This window comes from Myripristis murdjan, chromosome 13, assembly GCF_902150065.1.
Source record: "Myripristis murdjan chromosome 13, fMyrMur1.1, whole genome shotgun sequence".
In the NCBI taxonomy this organism is placed as follows: Eukaryota; Metazoa; Chordata; class Actinopteri; order Holocentriformes; family Holocentridae; genus Myripristis; species Myripristis murdjan.
In genome coordinates, this window is record NC_043992.1 from 37,371,512 (window position 1) to 37,389,453 (window position 17,942).

The 17,942-nt window shown below is 39.7% G+C and overlaps 1 protein-coding gene across 4 annotated transcripts in view; it reads right to left on the bottom strand.

Moving 5' to 3' along the window:
* The window catches only part of arhgap42b (Rho GTPase activating protein 42b), a 73,911-nt gene extending 66,551 nt beyond the window's left edge, over positions 1-7,360 (bottom strand). For all 4 annotated transcript variants that reach the window (XM_030066802.1, XM_030066804.1, XM_030066803.1 and 1 more), the window contains exon 1: positions 7,110-7,360. In XM_030066802.1, the coding sequence (XP_029922662.1) occupies positions 7,110-7,263 (154 nt within the window). In that variant the 5' untranslated portion in view covers positions 7,264-7,360. The remainder of the gene's footprint in view (positions 1-7,109) is intronic.
* Between the last annotated feature and the right edge of the window lie 10,582 nt (positions 7,361-17,942).

Sequence of the window (17,942 nt, forward strand, 5' to 3'; positions counted from 1 at the left end):
ATATACAAGCTGTGTTTGAATACAGCATTTTCCCTAATGCATCTCCTGATCTGTCAGAAGTATGTATGCAGACTATTTAAGTCAGCCAAGTCTGCAGCAGGGCCTGGGCTGTCTGTAACAACTGACCTCATGCGTCATGTATAAACCAAAATAAGAGCACTGCAACACTATAGCTGTGTGGCTCGCTCCAGCAAAATGTGTCAGCGTTGCATTCTGGGGGGGAAATGGCTTTTTAGCTCAGGTGAAATAAACATCTCTCTACATAGCTGTCTCAGTCACCCCTGATATATTTAAATGCATACAGTATCATAAAATTCACACACACTAAGACGAAAACTAGAATACACATACACGCTGTTAAATGTGTCCAGCTGAAGGGAATAAGTGGATTTTGCATGCAGCACTATGGAGGAGAAACACGGTGACACCACCTTATCATTTTTCGGACTTAACTAAAGAGACAACAAAAGCAACAGAGCACTACCACAGATATTGGTCGGCGTGACAATGGTGTGCATGATGTGACAATCACTTTGAATGACAGAGCGACAGCAGAGCACTTCAGAACAGACCTCAATCTGGAGTCTAACACATTTTGTTCCTGCACAGTCTGAGGGGAAGCGGCAGCGCCGAGCTTTTAGGAATACGACGTCTAATCCTTTTATCAAAATCTGTCCACAAAATACCCTTGCAGTCCCTTGCGCTGCATGGACTGCACTTCGAGTTTTGCTCTGCCTTATTGCTAAACGAGTCACATAACGCTCTCCTGTATTTCATTGCTGTTACATGACTTCAAATTCATCAGAGGAGCCAAAGCAGCAATACATTACAATGTATAATCCTGCGACACAAACTCTGCCTCACAGTCACAGCCCGAGCTGCACACACAGACACACACCCACTCACCAGACTAAAATGATGTCAGGCCAAATACTATCTGAGTGGGGATGGGGGGATGGTTATACAAGCATGTTTACAGGACATTTCCTGTGGCTCAGCCTTGGGAGCATCATCTGTACTCAGACAAACAAACACGAGTTCCCAGAGGAATGCGAAATCACTTTTGACAAGAAGCCCTCACGTCATCTATTGATATAATAAAATACCAGTTTCTAATTAGTGCTATATTAAGTTGAATGAAAACCTCAGAATTATGCAGGCGCAGTTGGAACATGTAAAGATACCATTTAAGCATGCGCTAAATACTGTAGTCTTTATAATAACAACCCCCTGCGTGTCAACCATTCATTATGGATGTAACCTAGGGAGGAAGCATGTCTGAGTTGCTAGTGAACAGGCTTAACTATGGGGAGGTGGCATAAATACAGAGCGAGCTAACATAATAATGGGTGTTCTTCAAGTTTCTAATCTGGCTCTATTTAGTTAGCTTAAGAGAATGAAATGCCTACTGTGATTCACCCACTCTCCTGCAGTAAAAAAAAAAAAAAAAGATAATTGTGAGGGGATGATAAATGTACCACTTACATTTTAGTAAAACAAAACTTACAGGCTATGAACCTATACTGCAGATATCTGGTGGAAGGGCAGTGACGCATCCCTTCCTAAATTAGGTGGTTTACCTGTTCTAGCCGTGGGCAAGTGATAAGCGGTTTGCTCATTGTTTTACCCATTGTGTGTGTGTGAAGGACAGCAGCTATCACCCAAGGGCTGCCAAAAATAAGATCAGCTCTCGGTGGATTCCTTCAACACACCAGGGTCCGCTCTGAGTGTTCAGTGCATGCTGTTTTGCCACAAATGTTTGAATGCTCAATGTCAGATAATTTGTCAGTGCAATTAGATTTTTAATCATATATGTGATAATGTAACAGAGCCCACAGCGGGCTAATAATTAGTGGATCACCGATGGCTTAATAGCTTTGTTTTATTAGAAATCAAGGCCGTAACAGCTCTAAACCACACCTGATTTTATTTAAAATTTAGGCCTTTATCTCTAACAATTCATTTTAAGATGACTATATGAGATAGTTACTGCTTACTGAAGCAAATCTGGGGAAAAGCTGCACCAGGAGCTGAAGCTAAATTTTGGTAATCCCCAAAATGTACTCCCTCAACTATTTAAAAACTACTACACTCGCCTAAATGCACGTTTCTGTACTTCCATAAATACAATATTATGGATGCACCTACAGACTAAAAACACAGGTATTGGCACAAAAAAAAAAAAAAAAAGAGTATGGGTATGGGAGATCTTTACCAAAGACTATCTGATACCAAAAGCCCTGAGTGACATGTCAGAAAATAAAAGCAAACTGTCGTGATGTTCTGATTTTCGGCACACAGAGGCCTGTATTTCTCAGATAATGGGATAAAGAGGATCTCTATCAATTACTTTGTCCAGTGATCCCAAACTAATGGTCCAAACCTACGCTGCTCAATGAAAGTAATGGATTGGATGGGCACTAGCTATCAGTCGATACTTAAAGTTTCATGCTTGGCGTCAGCAAAAAAGTGGTAAATAAACGGTTCCACCAAAAAAAGTCCATTGCTGAAGTGTTTCTGAGATACAGTCATGAGCTAACAGGCTTTTTCTGTGGCCGCCCTGTAAGTTCCTTTAATAAGTTTTTTCCAGTCCCCCTTTTCTCAAACGTGATTGGCACATCCCCAAATTCCCAAGCCACTTATAGTATTTCACCAGAAAGCTATTACAAACTGATGTTCTGCCTGCCCAAGTGATTGGTGGACTAGAAAACTTAAAAAACCACAGCCGAAATGTATCATTATGCTGCTCGAGGCTGAAGTTTTTCCCCACCCAGGTCACAAAGGGATAATTAGGTTCTTAGTATACGCAATTACTGCAGTCAAAAGGTGGGATTAACAAAAATCAGCAGTTGTTATTTACACCAGGTGTGAACAGTAAGTGCACCCTATTTACAGCTGCTGCAGATAGTAAACAAATGCTACCTGCACCTGGGCGAAATTATCCATATAACTGATAAAACACCAACAGTTAGTGGGATTTGGGAATATAATGACAGCATGTTCCTCATCATGGCCATGAACAGATATACAGCCGAGGCACAAAGATGGTTTACTAAGAACAGACGGCAATATTTTCTCTTTTATTCTTGTGTCCAAGCATCTGTGTGTAGAAAAGATGGATATTGATTTCTATTCAAAACAAGCTTCACAAGAAAGAAAATTCACAAGAAAGAAAAATAACATCCATTTTGTCCCTGGTGCCAAGCTGTGTGGTACCTGGAAGAAAGACCATGTTCATTATATGTTCCTGCCACATTAACAGCCTTTTGGGTCTGCAAGAAAAAAAACAAAAGAGCCAGCTCTCTAACAGTTTGCATCATTACCTTGTTAAATTGTACATACATGATATGTGGTGATATTGTAGTATATTATACTGTAATACTTGTTGGATTCCTGATGACTATAGAAACCAAGGTTGTGTTAGGGTTTTAGATAGATAGATAGATATACTTTATTGATCCCAACCAGGGAAATTCTGGTGTTCCAGCAGCAACAGTAGAAACATATAATAAAGTTAAATAAAATAGAATAAAGGCTAAATATATACAATAAAGACTATAAAGACTAAAAACTAAAAATATACATGAATGAATATGAAAATGAAATATACAGATTAAGTATATAATATGTTATATATAGTAATATAGTTTTGTTTTGTAACCATACTGTACCTGATATTCTTTTAAACTCAATACCTGATTTTTAAAATGCAAATTAATGAGAAAATTTGCTGAAATTATGAATAAACTTGTACTTTCTACCCATGGGAAATTCACAGGCAAAGTCGCACTTACACAAGAACTGTAGTGATGTAATATAATGTAATGTAATACGTAAACCCATTTACTGATAATGTATCAACATGAAAGTCTACCCCAGCTTGGTCCATCAGACAGTGTCTGGCCAATTAATTATGGTAATAATATCCAAGATTGAAACATGAGATTATTACTAATCAAGGAAAGGTCCATAAAAATTGCCTTCAACTAATGTCACCACTGATGGTGGGTCATAAAGGGTCATAAACCGACTCTGGTGTCCCAAGTTACAAAGCACCAATAATTTACTTTTTTTCCCCCTATTGATCCCCAGAGCAGAAATCCATCTCTTGAAGTGCCTCCCTCTCCTTTAAGTCCAAGCACAGGGTCAGCTACAGATCAGTGCTTTGCTCAAAGACAATTCAGCAGAACAGATGCCTGATGTCACAGACTGCATCTCTAATCACTGGGGTTTTAAAGGAGCACTGTGTGGAATCTAAACACATGTAAATATAAAAATGTAAATTAGATTAATACATGAAAATAAACACTACAAATTCTATAGCTAGCAGAGGTTGAGCCAAGTTTCTGGGTAATCCAAATGTTTACAATTCATCTACATTCCTCACTGTGGGCTTTTCATTTGGCAGAAACCTGGCAGGGGTTAAACCAAATCAGCAAGCAGCCATGGGGGGGTGAGACCTACTAGGACCTTAGAAACACAATTTTCCTGTGTTAATAACCCAAACCAAGGCATAGTTTCAATTCGGAATGCAGATGTGTGGGGTATCCCATGCATATCAGCGTAGCTATTGGCCGCAGTCCAGTTAGGGTCTTATTCAGGTTAAGCTATTTGCATGCACCTTCGACACCCTGCTATTGAGCATTCCAGTTGCCATGAATAAACCAGTGAACATAATATTCCTGCCAACTTGGTGTCCTGCCTATTGAGAATGGTTTGCCAACAAAAAAGAATAAAAGGGATGCATCCGCCAGCTACCCTCTTTGACTGAGCAGCAGCACTGCAGGTTCCTTCAAATGGAAGGTAAAAGATATGATGATCCCAATATAATGTTTTCTCTTGATGTCAAAATGTACCCATTCAGCTGTGCAAGTCTAAGTTCTCACTGAGGGCAAAAAGTAAAACTGAAAAAAAAAAAGACATTCACATGCCACGGTAAGCTTTTTAAAACCCATGTTAGTAAGCCGGGCATCTTCAGGCGACCGTACACCATCCTATTTTTGTTTTTTCACAACACATGAATTGGGGTAAGTTAGCCTTGACCTCTAAACTACCAAAGCATATTTTGTACACACAAACAATATTTGTGATGGGCCAATACGGTCACGACTGATGGCGAGAGGTTAAAACATGAAAGGTCTATAATTAAGGTGTGAGCTTACCCAGGTAATTCAAACCGAGGTGAGATGTTCCTGTGAGGTGGCAACGAAACCAGTTAAGAAAGAGCTCATCTGTGAATACGAACATAGCTACTGAGTGACAGATTGGACCCATGTGATCAGGCATTATTTGTGGCCCCTAGGATTTGTGGATGGCAGGTCTTGTCAAGCCCGACTTGCCCCGGGATCTCTGCAACTCACTCAAAACAACATGTAACTTTACGCCTTGAGGCAGCTCAGTGTTTGTTAGTCCTACCCTCCTCCTCCTGAGCTGGCTTTAATCCCCAAACTACTGGCAAACAGCTTAGCTTGAGGCAGAGATAACCAGCTACTGTAAAGCCACTGTACAAGTGTTGAAGAAGTTAATGGAGGACACAGTCAATCTGCAATAATAGCCTCAACCGAATTCGACGCTGGACACACCCACAGCAAATGACTATGCCCCAAAACATCCCACATATCTCTGAAAGGCCAATTTCCGGCATTAGGGAGGAATTTAGGCATGAACGCATGCAGTCACAGACGGAATTGCAATGCACAATATGTTCCATCTAATTATTGATATTTTAATTTGTAAAAACAAACAAACAAACAAACAAAAAGCCTCATATTGCCGCCCTGAGCCCCCATCAATACGGCCAGTCTTAGGCGGCGTTTCACCTCACTGAGTTCCCAAGCTTCACTGCACTGATTGACCGACTGCCGGGCCCCACAACTCCAGCAAAAAGCAAAAACATGTTCTGTACCTGTGCTGTAAGAGCGACAGAGAAAATAATGATTGCTGTTTTGTGCAGCGCATAACAAAAACTTTAATGACCTTCACAGACTGAATGGTTTAAACACAAACACACACACACACACATAGCTGTAATTATGATTGTGCTGACCACTGGGGTGCCCCGAGATGAGAATTTGTGTTTTCCTGACACTGTAGTCAAAGCAAGGCGTTCATTCAAATGAGAGATAATAGGAAAATGATAGGGTTCGTTCCAAAAAACACAATACGTCTCTTCTAGATGCTGTTTTTTCAATCTGGTTTTAACTTGTGAAAACATCACCATTTTAACACACATATACACCAAAAATGTAAGATGACTCAAAACGTCCGCTTTAACGGTTTTTCAGCACACTGTAATATACTGCAATATACTGCAGCTTTGCATGGCCACCTTATGTCAGGACAAGCTATTTTCCATCTTTATTATATTTCTAATCTTTTCCATTTCACTCAGTTTCGGGTGCTATGAGACCAAACCCTCATACCTACTATGATATAGCAGAATAGGAAGTCCACTTTAATCAGCGAGGAGAAATTTGAGATTAAAATTGGAATTTGAGAGGACAGCGACCCGCAGCAAAGTGCTGGCATCATCATATAACTCTCATTCACAGGGATTAACCGCAGTCTCTGTTTTCATTCACTTCTGATAGGTGACTTTAAGGCCCCGGAGAGGGAAAGCATCCTTCATTAATAGGCTGAAGTGAAAGCCTATTCTGGGCTTTTACTAATGATCTCCATATGTCTGGCTGTGGCCTTATGAAACCAGTAGGTATTACAGCAGAGTGAGCCCATTCATATCACAGAGAGGAGACTGTGCTTTTTTTTTTACACTGGGATCAATCCTGCAGACAAGCCTGTGCATGAATGCAACTCATAACAAATCCTGGAATTACTCAAACAACCTCGTATAAATGAATTAAGCACATATACATATTTATATACATATGAGTTTTTTATGGTTTCCACAAGTTTCCCACTCCTTGAGCCACATGTTTTGTTTTTTTTTTGCTTTAAGTTTTAGTTCAAAGAGGAACTGAGCCATTTAGACACTAAAACCCAAATAAAGTTGTGATTATCAACGTGTGTTTCATTCACAAGTCCTCCAGGGTTTGGGGTTACATATGTTGCGGCTGTTTTCTGTGCGTAAAGGGCACATCTGGGCTACTTACTCTTGAACGCCGTGATGAGCATGTTCCCATCCTTGATCAGCTCTTTGATGAATTTATTTGTCCGCTCCAGCTCTATCTCATGGCATTTGAGTCGCTCTCTGAAATCCGGACTGTCCAGAAAAGAGTCACTGAACTCCAAAGTGGGGAGTCCCATTATACCCGAACGACAAAAGTCCCCCTTTAAACTTTCTAACTCGGTGTACACAGCTTTTTTGTTTTCATCACGGTAGTACCGGTGTAACTCTCCGATGGCCAAGTTAACCAAAAAAGTTTTCCTGCTCCTTTCCTCTCACTTCCGCTTTGCCGTTCCTCTGTCTTTTTTCGCTGCCTGTCATAATAAACAGTGGTCGTGTGACTCCTGCTGGTTAGTTTTGGATAGTTGACAGCAGTATTACTGGTAACCACGTCTCTACCCATGTAACTAGCCTTACCAGGAACATCACTGATTCATTAAAGCAACCAGGCAAAAAAAAAAAAAAAAAAAAAAAAAAAGTCAACAATTTTGCTTTTTTTTTATTTTATTTCAGTGGAAGACAATAATGCGGTCAAGCAGTGAAATTGGGCAGTGACTGAGTTTTAGACAACTGGATAAATCCGGGATAAATGATAAATTAACGCCTACTTTCAAAAAAAAAAAAAGTCATCTGACATCTCTGAATAGATTCTTTAGTAATTTTTCTTTAGGTAGTATATGACAAACACTGTAATAACACACACACACACTTGACACGTTTGATCTTGCAGTTTGCGTCATAATGGTGTTATTAAAATAACAATAGCCAGATGTCTACTTTAAAAAGAAAGAAAGAAAGAATGAATGAATGAATACTGCAGTGATTCATTAGGTTGAAATGTTGCCTCACGATCATGGGCTGAAATAAATTTAAAACTGAAGTTTGTTTAGATGATCTGTCAGTTTAACTGGGTTTTTGGCTCAGAGCAACAGACTACTGTTTGATGCCGGCCTCTAAGTATATTAACTCAATGAAACTGTTTTTTTAAAGAGCACTATTTTTTTTAGAAGCTTTTCACATACTCCTGTTAGATTTTTTTTTCTTATCTGCTTCACAGCCTTATTCAGCACTCGTGCACCAACCTGCTGAAAGTAAACAGAAATTTCTCTGTCATGCTACTGAGTTTGTACCCATTAGAAGTGATATACTGTGAGCAACCATTTTTTATTCTGAGATTGTTTAGACGGAAGATTTGCAGCTGAACCCTCAAAGGGAGCTCCAAAAGCACAGGCTAATAAGCTATTTCACAAGTTATTCATCATTGTTTAGCGCTCCACTTGTCCTCTCAAAGTTAATTTGCAAGATCAGTTTTTTTTTTTTTTTTTTTTTTTTTTTGGAGCTGTCTCTGTGCCCCACCCCAGGTTGCGGTTAAATGTCACCACTGGAGACACAGCCTAGTCTTCTCAGTCATGAGTGCTGTGTGAAAATGATGGTTTGTGATGGATCATAGTGGAATAAGTGAGGACATGAGGAGACGGATCTGAATTAATACCTTGGTTAACGCATGTAATTAGAAACCTAGAGCCTAATTGGAGTTGGAGGAATTTGTCACGTTCAATTCATGGGAGAGGAGCGGATAATGATAATGATGCCACGTTGAACATCAGTGTTTGGTGGGCATAAAGCGGATGTTCTGTCACTAAGTCTGAGGGGACAGGAGGGGGGCTTATTCTGGGCACGTGGGAATTCAGCAGTATAAGACAGACACAACACACACACATGAAAATCCAACGCCAGCAAATATTAATGTGTACCACTTTACAATAAGACTACGCTTGTAATACATATATTATACCCTTATACCTGCATGTAATATGAGTTTGTCGTCTTAATGTGTCTGGGTGTGTGTCTATTTGTGAATGTCTTATGACTATGACTAATTTGTTATACTTGTGTAATAGGTGGGTGTTTATGGATTGCATTGTTGTCAAAGTGCTACTTTTTCTTTTTCTTTTATTTGATCTAAAATGACTGTCAGATACATATAAACTGTGTATACTTCACTGCCAAAACTATTCCCTGTGATATGCTGCCTGGAGAAAGACGCTTTTGAAGCCCCTTTAAGGTTGTTAGGCAATTCTTCTTCACATTTCCCTGCTAACTTTATTTTGTGTGGATACCTGACAGAAAATGACACTGAATCCACATTTTTGCCAAGATTTGGGCTTTTAAAGGCAGTGGTCTTAAACTTTTGATCAGCTGATGAACAGCCTATTTCAGTTTAATGGTTGTTTGCAATAAATTGTTTACTCAAATTTTTTTTTTTGTCTCACTCCCATTTCTTCTTTTTGCATTTTGAAGCTCTACTTAGAACCTTTTTAAGATCCAGCAGTGCAAGATTTTGATCAGGAGTGTACTGCTGCACTGTCTGCATCTATTGCGTTAAATATCAGATCTTGCTTGTTGCTTAGTTTATTTTGTCTTGGCCCTCTATCAGTCGGCCATCCTTGGTATCTGCATTGATGTATGAAAAATGTAGTATGACTAGTTTATGACTGTTTATTAATGATCTATAAGTTGTTTACAATCTATTGAACAATCTAATTGGTTGCAACGATAACAATGTTGCAGTGCTGTATAGATAATGTTATTTGGAGTGTCACATTGCATTGAAATAATCTGATATGTTTCAATATTGCTGCCCTATCTTGGACCAGGAACCGGACAAGCATTTACGATTTCACAGATAAGACGTGTTGGAAATAAACAGATTTAAACCATCCAGAGGGATTTAGTTTGCATTTTAAAGTGACAGGCTTTTATTTAGCCCACTGTAATTGCTGAAATCTAGTTTAGAGAGATAGCCATTAAGTTAGATAAATTCCCTGATAAATTTAAGCAGCTGTTGTTGCTCCCAAGATTGTTGTTTAATCTTTTAATTGACAGGTCTATTTGAAGTTCCCACTTACTACATGCGTGGAAGTAATCCTAGACTACAGTTCAGGACTGTCATGTTAGTACATTTCATTAAAAAAAAAAAAAAATTAATAGTCACAGTGAATAGATACAGAAGACTTTGGGGAATCAGGTCTGGCACTGGCCGTTTTACTGCCTTAAGCGACACTGTGCACCGGTACCCCGGGATGTAATTTGGCTTGCAACAGCAGGAAACTTCCAAAGATATTTCATGACAGACTGTGAGTTATATATTTGTAATTAGCCCACTATAAACATTTATACGAGCTATAAATAAAAGACATACAGATGAGGAATAGATTTACTGTATGTTTGCGCTCCTCTCCATCCATGCAATAAAACTGCCAGTCAAGGCTTACTAAATTCCACAAACACCATACAGGCCTAGTAAAGTAGCGGCTTACTAAAAAAAAAAAAAAAATGACACTATGATAAAAAATAGGCTAGTTAAGAAATAAATACAATAGAATAAAAGACCAGCAATAAAATCTAAATTTATGTGAGCTGGGGGTAGCTTGTCTGCGCTGAATACCTCTGTGGACATGATTAGGCCCTGTTGTGCCATACAGGCTGACGCTGACATTTCTGACAGCACCTGGAAGGGAGCATATCTTGTATATCAGAAAGTTATGAAACCAAGCAGTCAGTCTGTCTTTGTCAGCTCAGCAACTGAAAGGTAGATAATACCATTTTAATGTACCAGGTCAAGTTGGACTCATGGCGTGATCCCCAACACACATACCTATATGGGGCCAAGGGGGATCAGTCTACAGCAACAGGAAATACAGGATGAGACTTGCTTTATGCTTTCTTTTTGGTGTTGTCGTACTCACCAGCGCGCATAATATTGCAAGGCATTCTAATTCACACAACCTTTTCTTCTCGTGGCATATCTGGACGGATGGCGCTCTAGCTGACAGATAGAAGTGGTTATGTGGGGAATGACACGCGACTAAGGTCCCATGTGGAACCTGAGTCCCGGAGGTTGCAGCCACACTGCACGCGCCTTAGCCGACTGAGCCACCGAGGCACCCCTGTTAATACATTACTTGTGACTGGCAGAGCTGACTACAGCCTTGACACGTGTGTTACGTTATTCTGATTGGCAGAGCTGACTCACAAAATCACGATGTGGCAGGAGCAAGCTACAGTGCAATGACTTCGGTAATGGAAGTGGAACGAAAACTCGCCTCCGGCTGCGCTTGAGGACCCAACAACAGAAGCAGCATCTTTGTCTTTACACATATCAGTGTACAGCATATGCATTTCCAGTGATGAAATCCCAAGTCTGGTAATGAAATGGATAAACAGTAGAGCACAAACCCTAAGTGATTCACTGTGAGGTGTAGCACTGACCATGGTCACCATTAAAAGCATGCTGAACTCGTATGTGACAAAACTGACCTGGGAGCAGGCCCAGTTTGCCGGGGGATATGTGATTATTGCAGCCTTAATAATGCCCTTGCATGCATTATCCATTTGGTAGAAACAACGGTCCAATGATCAGGTAATTCTCCGCAAAGCTAGCTAAATGTGCAGTGCAGTCCGACTTTATGTTGCTTTTGGAGGAATTATGCAGAAAATTGGTCTAAAATATTCCTTAAAACACCAGTAGAGATGAGTGGTTAGTTGTATGAGGCATGGCTAATTGCAGTTTTAAATGGCTGCCTGTAGAGTCTTTGAGGAAAATTTGGTTTAATTAAGAGGATACTCAGTAGAGAAACTCTGTCCCTGCACTCATCTCTCATACATGCATTCACACATCCATATTAGTCATGCAAACGTGAGTCTACGCTGAGAAGCTGCGCACATGCCCCCCTCTGTGATTGCATCTTCTGTATGGAGACCAACCAAGAACTATATACACACAAATACACTGAGCAACCACATTGACTTTGTGCACACGCACTAAGCGAGTGAGACATCTCTTTCCTATATTGTACACGCGGGGATAGAAATTAGATATGAGGCACACATCCTCCAGCATCCTCAGTCTCATTCTCACTGCATTAAACAGGACATCTCAGGCCTTGCCTGATGGAAAATCAGCAGCTGAAATGGGGTGAAAAAAGGCTCGGATTTGACGAGACGACCGCTGCTGCTGGATATCAATAATCCATGCAGAAAAAGCATTGATTAGTTTTGTGATGCAGACGAGTTAGGCGTAAGTCACGCGATTTCTTCTATTTCTTCTGACACGGCTGTATCACACAGTGCCACAGTTAGTGCATGTGAAATGTCTCGTCTCATTATGGTGGAAGTGCTACCCTGTCGATTCCAGCTTTCTTGCTCTCATTCTACAGTAGCAGGCCTCTGGGGTACAGTTTGTTGCATCGATATACAGTAGTGTGCAGGGAAATGTGATACATTAGTGGAAACACTGTTGCACACAGTTAATTGTTGAGTGCTTTGCACAGCGGCATGGCTACAAAATGGGACAGACCGAGCTGGGGTGTGTTTGGTGAAAGATGATGAACGGCAGGATGGGCTCCAGAAGAAGAAATCTCGGCTCAGTACACAGCTCTCAATTTTCCATCTGAAAGTGCAGCGATGATAAAGTTTAAGATGTCACACTTGACATTTGTAATAACTGGCCTTGCTGTGGCTAACAGCTCTGACTATGCCTGAGGAAGACATTTCGTCTCACAACATCCACCCTTTGCTGTACGTTACATGTGTAGGGCAAAATCCAGTGTGAGTGGGTTTTGAGCGGTGTGGTGTTAATTGTGCATCTGAGACAAACAGACACATTATACCAAGGCTTAGATAGCTAGAGTTCTTCTTGTGATGGCAATTACCGCTAAATGATATGAGCTGTTTTCCCCAATTAACAATTGACACTGCCATGCATACTCTTCATTTAAATCAGGTATTAAAGTAATTGCACAATTTCCGGGAGGCACTCAGCTTAGTTCCAGAGGAGAGCTTTTGAGAACAAGACCTGTCACTGTTTTTCCCAGCTCATGATTAATGAGCCTAATTTAGAGGTTTTTTTTTAATCCAATCAGGCTGTGACATTTCCTATCAGATGAGTCCTTCCTCATATTTCCTTTGTTTACATCCTGACAGTGCAATCTGCCAAAAAGGCAAGTGCTGGGTGCATTTATGACTCCCATGTCCAGATGACGTTTGAAGCTATGCATGATTACCTCCTCTTTACACAAAGAGGCATCTCTAAAGCGTGTGAAAGTCCACAGGGATTCTATTTATTGCTTTTCGCCGTTGAGTCCAAATGGGGGAAGGTAAACCGTTTAGTTTGAAATGCCGTGGCTGCATATGAGTTTACTCTGATGCCAGGTAAGCCAAAGAAGCACATCCTGAAAGACGCTAGAGCCAGAGAGTATCTACAATCCAATATACTGTAAAGCTTCATCTGTATCTCTACATCTACAACCTCTGACTTACAAATCTCCTCAGCAGACCTAAGAAAGTTGTCCACTGGAGCAAAGCTGCTTTATTTTTTGCCTCATTGACCTTCATAAGGCGATACCTGTCCAGGAGGACCCCAGGCACAAATTTAAGTCCAGGTGATAAATTACAGAGCTGCTACACCAGCTTTGTAAGCAAACATTTTGTGTGCTCTACTGGGACTTTCGCTTTAATTTGGACCTGCAGAAATTCAGGGGTCTCTCTCATGAAGCACGCCCCTGTCCAGCCAGATAAACTGCTCTTAAGCAAAGCAGTCCGGGCTGCCGTACAATTAATCCGTTGCCCTCACACTGTTAGAATGTTTTAACGTGTCATGAATCTTTGCAGGGAGTGAAAGTGAAATGCACCAAAAATCTAAAATCATGAAGCAGAGAATTGTGTTGAAGAGATTTTGGAGTACTATAGTACAGAGAAGCCTTTGTTCTTATTTTAAAACCTGATGTAGGCTGCAGGTTACCACTTCAAGTGCTGGCAGCTTCCTTTGATTTCCACTGAATTTCAGAAAAGCCTTTGATTCCATTTTAGCTCAAAGTAAAATATTTCATTGCTAATAGGCTGTTGGGAAATGGATGTCTCTCAAAGTCTGTCTCTGTATCTTTTTTTTTTTTTTTTTATAGCCTATAAACAAGAATCTTTCCTACCTGCCCGTCCACCATCACTGACAAACGCAGTTTCGGTTGGAGTATTGTGTATCATTTCTATATAAAATATGATTCTTCACATTTGTATTCACTGACATTAGTATCATATTTAAAATTACACATGGCAGACTGTTGGTTAATTACTTAAAGGTGCTGATGACCTTGGTTAATATTGCCATAGTTTGACCTTGGTTAATATTGCCATAGTTTTTCTCAACAGCTTGAGTTGAGTTACTATATTTTGCAGTTATTTTGTATTTTGCATTTCTTTCTTTCTTCACTTTCCTGAAGGGGGCAGTCTTTCTTCTTTACTTTAATTGTATCATTCTTTTGGCACAGGTTTTACTGGTGTCAGACCACACTCGCATGCTAATACATCATTTTTTGAAAAATTAATTTTAAAGGACAATGGTTAAAAACCTGTCACCTATACCAATTGATATAATTTATTGAACAATTAATTTTAGCCATCTGGGAGTTAATTACTAGTGCAGGATCAGCATATAACCTATTCCCAATGGGAAACAACAGATTGCATGTAAGACTGAATCATTCTCTATTGCAGCTTACTCCATCTGGGCACCATGCTTTTGACCAGACATCCCTTTGAGTGCTATTTTGGGCAGGAACGATGCCATGCCTTTAAATTTCTCCCAGCACACATTAGGCTTTAGCAGGTTTTTTAGTGGACTGATTTGACACTGAGAGGCAAATTTATTAAAGTTTATGGATGAACTTTAGAAAAAAATACAGTTCAAACCTCAGTGGATTTAAATTTAAACTATATTAATTCACAGTGACTCAGCTGTGTGCTGGTTCTTTATTTCAGCGGTGGTGCATTTTGATTATGGTTTTAACACAGCTGCCTGCATAGTCGCTTTTTGACCTTATCATGATGAGATATCTTCCAAACAGCATCTTGGTCTGTTTTTTTTTCTTCATCTTTGGCGTAGCAGTTTTATTAAAGGCGAAGTACAGAACAATGTGTATATTTTTGGCAATATCAAGAAATAATATGTAGACGGGTCACAGCCACATGCCATGGGTGACCAGATGTAACATCTTCAAACGACATTGTTCTTAAGTAATGAGTCCTATTCAGTTCTTCAAACAAAACAGTGTTATCTCTGACTAGTGTATTAGTATTCCCGAAGCAAACCTCAGAAGGCTGCTCAGAGGCTCTTGATCAGATAAATCAGCATTAAGGGTTTTCATCAGAGACAGAATTACATAGGTCCTCTGTTGCTCCACACACTTCCGCAGGGAGTCTGAATTATAATTCTACATTTTTCAAAACGTCTCCATTCATTCCCCTTTTTTCAGGGTGAAATTTAATGTCCATTAGGTTCTTGTCGATTTACCTCTCAATCCGCAATCCAATCCATTTCTTCTGGTGACAGAGAAAAAGTAGGCAGAGAGATCAATTTCTTCATTGCATGCTGAAGCACATATAGCAAGTAAATAATTCAGCCAAAATTCAAAAGTGTACCCTTGCGATTCTGTAAATTCCCAGAGGCAAAGATAGAGTATTATGTTTGTGATTGAAGCAATACAAAGCCATAAAGCAAGCAATTACATGTGCCAGCACAGTTGCATACTAATAGTGAGATGCTGAAACCTCAAGTAGAAGTAAACAAGGAAGATAAACATCTACTGTAAATTCACCGAAAATTGATATGTAATGATGGTGGAGTTGCCAGGTAATTTTTTTTTTTTTTTTTTTGGCATAAATACATGTGAAATATCAGAGGTCTGCAGTCTGTGACATGCTTTTACCACTGCATAAGCGATATTTTCCAAGCAAAGATGAAACAAAAACCTCAACACTTTGGAACTTGACCTGCATCGTGGTCTATTTCATGTTTGTAATGTCACTGAGATCAGGAACGCTGCCTTAGAAAGACTCCATTTTTTCCTGCACAGAGAGGAGCGTGCTGTCTTCGTCCGAAGGAAAGGCCTAGTAATAACCAGCTTTCAATTTTAAAAGCACACAATGACATGCCTCCACTGGTGACGATTGACTGATAGAGGCTTTGTTAGCACTGTCTAGGATCTTTATAGCTTTGAGAGAGGTAATTGGAAAAAAAAAAAAATAAAGAAGTCTTTGTGTGGGTCGTACCTGAAAAAGAACCCAAACAACTGAAGCCAATATGTGGTTGAATGGCGTGCCAGTCAGCGGCTTCTCATTTCACTCGCGTTCCAACACAGATATTAAAATAGCATATAGTTCCACGCTTCTAATGCCTCAATATTAAAGTAAAATTTCACAGTCCATCAGTGTGGCATGTGAAATATCAGCCGACAGGTTAAATGGAAGGAAAATTCTCAATATTGGCACAGATGTGGAAAGAGGAATGCGTAATACTATCAACCCCACCACTGATGGTTATGTAATTCGGCGTAAGCTTGAGAAACTGATGCCTCATTGATCATATTCAGTGCAACCATCTTGCATCGTGGCTGTGCATTTCACATAAGGCTCTTTGGATGTTTTTCAGCAGCCTGTCATTCATTGACACAGTTTACATTGCCAAATGGCTGGTGATAATTAGGGATGCACTATAATATCAGCACGTCAATCAGTATCAGCCAATATCGGCTCTTAGATGAAAAATCAGCATTAGCTCAAAATGAAAATTCCTCCCAGTATCACATGCCGATATGTGAAATAGGTCAAATTTGCCCTGGTTGTGGCTGTTGTCTCAGGGAGAGCATCATGCAAGTCTTTTTAAGTAGGATGAATCTTCCAATTTTGTCTGAAAGAAAATGTTAAATAAAAATTAATATGTCTTATTTTATATAACCCAAGTTGAAAAACTTTTCTCATTTTGCCCAATGAATGTGTACATTTTGAAAAACATTGTATTTCATGTCTGCATTCGCCAGTGGGCCTTCACAATAAGAGTTGGCATTATAATATTTGAATTCCACAACAGGAGAGACTTGATGCCCTTTGAAATTAGGTCGAAAAAATATGTGCATATATCAGTATTGACATTGGCACTTGACCAAAAGAGTTGGAAAATCTGCATATTGGAAATCAGCAAAAATCCAATGTCATGCATCCCCAGTAAAAACAATAACAATAATGACAATGATACAAGGATTAATCACACTACTAACAGCAAAAACATGCCATCAGTCAAATGGTGGTTTCTGTTACATATACAGAATTTAGCAGTGGCATTTCCTCTTATAGTTTTGATCACTTAGTGCATACCAGATGAAAAGTGATTATTTTTTATTATTATTATTATTATTATCACAAAAAATACAGTACAGTAAACATTACTTTAAGAAAAGCCTTTCTGCCTTAGGTCCAAGTGGCAGGTGAGGTCACGACTAATGACTACTCTGAATGTCCATAAAGACAGCCTTGAAAGTGTCATCCATCTCCGCACCATAATGTCCTTACACAAGCACAAAGCTGGTAAATGGGCAGCGGGGTGTGGAGACTGCAGTTGACAGAGGCTCAATAATCCAAGGTCAGGGCATTTAACAGACAAAGACAAAAGGCTTATCTAACCACTTTTCGTTTGCCTCACATCGCCAGTAATGCCGGTCAAATCAAATGAGTGACAGCTTCCACTTAAAGATTTATGCTAATCTAAAAGGCTGCGTTGAGATCAGTAAGCCCGCTGCGGATACGGTGTCAGGCTTCACCACTGTGCAAGGACAGGAGATGCACAACAGTTGAATGACTTTGTGTAACTTCTGTATTAAATTTAATCATATTATATATATATATTGCAAAATTAATATATACCCTGTACTATGTAAAGACAACGTATCCTGTAATGAATTGACTGTCAGTAAATGTCTTATTTGATTTT